Below are 4,805 nucleotides of genomic sequence, written 5' to 3'. Positions count from 1 at the left end.
GCATATTCTGCGTCCAGTACTCCAAACAAAGAATGAGCGATATTTCCAACTGCATCAATGGCACCTCGTTTACGCCGATTAGATTTTACTATTGCGTAGTCTAGCTGCAACTCTTTTTCAGTCTGTTCAAGATGTGCTACCAGGGAAAGACATAAGCTTTTTCGTGTGATTTCTTGAGATAAATGGCGCAGGGCCCTTGTGCCATTTGACAACGCTGCTAGTTCTACCAAAAATCCTTCCATGTCATAGTAGATATTTAGGTTGATATGGCTGTTGAGTCTATTCCTTCAAAATGAATGCCAAGCCTTGATCCAAATCGCTTATTTTGAAGTTCAGCTCCTAAAGCCAATGGTAAGATGAGTAAGGTAATCAGAAGTGTAGCAAGTCCTTGGTGTAAGGAAGGATTATTCCTCCTTGATGGAATTTTGTCTTCCTCAAGCAGATTGTTGCGTGACGGTCGCTCTGTGGCATCATTTGTTTCCTTGGGCAAGGGTATAAGCCGATGAATAGGCCTCTTGCAAGTGCCACTACCAGTTTTTACATCAGCCACTCTCACTACACCGTCGTTTCCTTCATATACATTGATGATTCTTCCTAATGGCTACTGCAGTACCGGTGCGTTGTCTACTTTGATGATCACCATGTCACCTACGTTGATGTTGTTGTGTTGTGCCTTTGCACTTATTTCGCAGCTGAAAGTCCGATAAATATTCGCGGGACCACCGATTCCAAAACTCGCGTTCGAGGTGAGAAACAAGTTTCCATCTTGTTAATAAATTTGTTTGCTGTGGCCTACACGTTGGATCAACTTGGGCATTAAGGGGTTCTCCTGTGAGGAAGTGGCCTGGAGTTAAAACTGTTAGATCGATAGAATTGTCGGACATTGGGCTGATTGGTCTGGAATTTAGGATTCCTTCCACCTCGATGATTACCGTGTCCAATTCTTCATACGTTAAGGACGCTGTCGAGGTGCTTCTTATTAGTAGATGCTTAGCTGAGTTTACCGCTGCTTCCTATAAACAGCCAAAATGTGGAGTCCTAGGAGGTATAAAATGAAATGCACTGCACTGCTTTACCATTGATTCTCGTGATGAGTTTCCATAAACAACGTCAGTAAGTTCAGAAATCTGGTTTATCGCGCCTACAAAATTAGTTGCGGTGTCACAATATAAATTTTGACAATGTCCTCTTCGGCTTATAAGTCGTTTTAAGGCACCAATAAATGCATCCGTCGTTAAGTCGCTGACTAATTCCAAATGCACTGCCTTTGTGGCAAAACAGAAAAATACCGCTACATAGGCCTTTTGTGGTTTCTTTTCCCTTATTTTGAAGAGAACCCAAAATGGCCCGCAGAAGTCCACGCCTGAGTTGATGAATGGTTTTGCTGGAGTTACTCTTGTTAAAAGCAAGCTCCCCATAATTTGACTCATTAGTTTTGGCTTAGCTTTGGTGCATCTTACACAATTGATCGCGTCAGAAATTTTCCCTTAATAGGCCAAAATCTTTGCCTTGTGTAAGCTTAGAGCGCTTGAGGTCCACAATGACGGTTTTCTTTATGAATCATTTGTACTAGTAATTTTTAAAAACTTTAACTTTTAAAGATGCTGTATCATTTTTAATGCTTGCTTGGAATCAGCTGAAGGCAAGTGTAACAGCGCAATGTTGGAAGCCTTTATTAATGTTTCAATGCTACAGAGCCAAATGAAAGCGAGGATGAAGACAATGATGTTCCTCTGAGCTTACTTCGCCAAAAAATATTGCAGGAAAAATATAAAGAAATCGATGATATACAGGGTCTGCTGCAAGTTGTAATACCGGAGGTAATTTTATTGACCCTATTGACATTCACCTGTCCATTTCGTTTTTATATACTTTAATTATTTTAGGAAACCTACACTGAAAATGATATCTAAAATTAAAATACAATCGTAGACGACGAACCAATTGATTTAGAGAAAGATGCCGAGGATACTGCAGAAGCTGGTGATGATGACCAAGGCGAAGGACAGATCGGAAATCCTATAAAAGCCACTGANGGCGAGTGAATTGTTATGTGGAATTAACATAGGGTGTTTGGCATCGTATGCAAGTTCTGATGCTTGTAGACGCCCTCCAACTCGGATGATGCCATTATTGTCCAGAAACGGTGACAGGCTGCGGAAATAACTGTTTTTGCGAACTTCTTTGTATTTTTAAGGTGCTTAAGCTCTTCCTCAAAGTCCAATTGCTGCATTGTACGAATGATTACCACAATCCAATTCGTGTACGGCCAAGGAAATATCTGACTGCCGCGATTGGTTTCTGGCCTGGTTGATAAATCTCAGCATGTAGCCTATCACTCTTTGTAATGTTTTGAAAGAGCCATTGTGTCGAATGCTATAAAGTACGCTTCCTTCATGTCCAGTGGTTGCAACAGCGACTGATGTCACCCTTTTCCGTTCCATGTTGATACCTTCGTCGATTACTGATAATGCCTTGGAATACTTTGAAGGCCAAGTGTCTTCTTTACCAAGTAAGATTGTTGGCCCATAAAACCACATATTGCAGGTTTCTAGTCTCCCCGGCGGCAGTCCTCGTGATATAATGTCAGCTGGGTTGTCTTTTGAGCTTATATGCCGCCATTATTCAGCGGTAGTGTGCTCATGAATAACAGCTATACGGTATGCTGAGGATGAGTTAATCAATGCCAACACGATTTGTGAATCAGTCCAAAAGTATGTAGCCACATCGTCCAGCTTAAGGTCTGATTTGACCCTTGTAGTTAGTTGAGAACCCAGTACTGATGCACAGAGCTCAAGCCGAGGAATAGTTTGCCGTTTCAAGGGTGCCACACGTGATTTTGCATAGAGCAGCCTTACTTGTACACGTCCTTCATCCATCTCGGATCTAGTGTAAATCGCAGCACCATACGCCTTTTCTGATGCGTCAGAGAAGACATGAATTTGAATTTTTGCTAAGATGTATCCTTCAAACACGTGCCGTGAAACTTGCATGTTGTCCAATTTTTGCAAATCATTTCGAAATGTGGTCCATCTCTCATTCAAATCGGCTGGTAATGCTTCATCCCATGTCAGTTTCAGTTGCCAGAGATCATGAATAAACATTTTTGCCATGACTACAATTGGTGCTAGTAACCCCAACGGATCGAAGAGCCTTGCAAGATCGGCGCTGACTGAGCGTTTCGTTGCAAGACTACAGCTCCCAAGGCATACCTTTACGCAGAATCGAATTAGGTATCCATGTTAACCCCAACGTTTTAATAGTTTGATTGATGTCATTGTCAAAGTCTATGTCAACTTCTTGTTCCTCCATGCCAACATTTTGCAGTAATTGTGAGTGATTGGCGCACCATTTTCTTAGGTTAAGACCACGTTGTTTTAAGATGTGTATCAGTTGCTGTTGGATTTCCATCGTCGTGGTTAAGCTGTCTGACCCACCAATTCCGTCATCTACATAAAAATTGTCCTGTAGAAACTGAGCACCAAGAGGATATTGTAATGCATTTTCTTTTGCAATTTTCTGCAAACATTTGGTGGCGAAATATGGTGCAGATTTTGTCCCATATGTGATTGTATTTAGCTGATAATGCTTTATTAGTAGGCTTGAATCCTTTCGCAAGATGATAAGTTGGAATTTGCGCTCGTCCGGTTGAATGAGAATCTGTCGATACATTTTTTCTACATCTGTGGTGAAGACGAACCTGGGCAAACGGAAGCGAAGTAAAATGGTGAAAAGCTCGCTCTGAACAGTGGGTCCGGTATACATGAGGTCATTCAAAGACATGCCAGTGGACGATTTTGCTGATGCGTCGAACACCACACGTAATTTTGTAGTGCGGCTTTCGGGTCTCACAATGCAATGGTGAGGAATGAAGTAGCTAGGTTTAATGATGGAATCAATTTCCACTTGCGTCATGTGCCCCAAGTTCTCATATTCCTCCATAAATTGTACATATTGATTCTTTGTCTGGAGCGATTTTGCCAGTCGACGTTCTAAGGCCAGGAATCGATTATACGCCATCCCATAGGATTCCCCTAAGGCCTCCGGATTTTCATGAAATGGTAGCCTTACCATGAATCTCCCATTTTCATTGATGAGTGTATGTTGTGCGAAATGAGCTTCGCACTGTTTTTNGCCAGTCGACGTTCTAAGGCCAGGAATCGATTCTACGCCATCGCATAGGATTCCCCTAAGGCCTCCGGATTTTCATGGAATGGTAGCCTTACCATGAATCTCCCATTTTCATTGATGAGTATATGTTGTGCGAAATGAGCTTCGCACTGTTTTTCTGCTACGGAATGTTGTTTTCTTACAGTTGCAACATCCTCAAGTTCCCATAATCGAGCAATGGCTGCATCTAAGTTGATGTCATCGTTGGTACAGATTCCACATATTGCATTTGAGATGTAGTTGCCACCAACTTTTCCCGCGATGATCCATCCCAGCACTGTATTTTGCAGAATGGGTAGGTCATCTGACAGTTTGATTTGCCCTGCTGCCATCAGTTGGTGGTAGAATTCCGCCCCCAACAATATATCAATTTTGTCAGGACGATTGAATGATGGATCGGCTAACATGATGTTCTCAGGTATTTGCCATTCGTCGATCTTGATTTCTTGCGATGGCTGCGGGGATATAATCTGCGGCAATACCGCTGCCTCTAGCCGCGTTGTAAAGTTGTTGATCCGAGTCTGTAGCGCCACATCTCTGTAGGGAAAACACGAACTAGTGAACCAGATTTCTAGTTCAATGAGTACAGGGTACTCATTTAAAAGCGCAAAACTCTCGCAAACTGGGCAAACTGT

The 4,805-nt window shown here is 42.3% G+C and overlaps 2 protein-coding genes across 2 annotated transcripts; both read right to left on the bottom strand.

Moving 5' to 3' along the window:
- Window positions 1-2,621: 2,621 nt before the first annotated feature.
- LOC108382584 (uncharacterized) lies at window positions 2,622-3,104 on the bottom strand. Its single transcript, XM_017638952.1, has one exon. It carries the CDS (start codon window positions 3,102-3,104, stop codon window positions 2,622-2,624), a length of 483 nt encoding a protein of 160 aa, XP_017494441.1.
- Window positions 3,105-4,166: 1,062 nt separating this feature from the next.
- LOC108382583 (uncharacterized) lies at window positions 4,167-4,707 on the bottom strand (the record flags this gene model as incomplete). The annotated part of the gene is made up of 1 exon (XM_017638951.1): window positions 4,167-4,707. A coding segment is annotated over one exon (541 nt), but the record flags the coding sequence as incomplete, so codon positions are not given.
- Window positions 4,708-4,805: the final 98 nt, after the last annotated feature.

Source organism: Rhagoletis zephyria, unplaced genomic scaffold (genome assembly GCF_001687245.7).
Source record: "Rhagoletis zephyria isolate East Lansing unplaced genomic scaffold, Rhagoletis_zephyria_1.1 Rzeph_scaffold_27621, whole genome shotgun sequence".
Lineage (NCBI taxonomy): Eukaryota > Metazoa > Arthropoda > Insecta > Diptera > Tephritidae > Rhagoletis > Rhagoletis zephyria.
The sequence above is the reverse complement of the archived record's forward strand: the minus strand, read 5'-3'. Positions and strand labels throughout refer to the sequence as shown.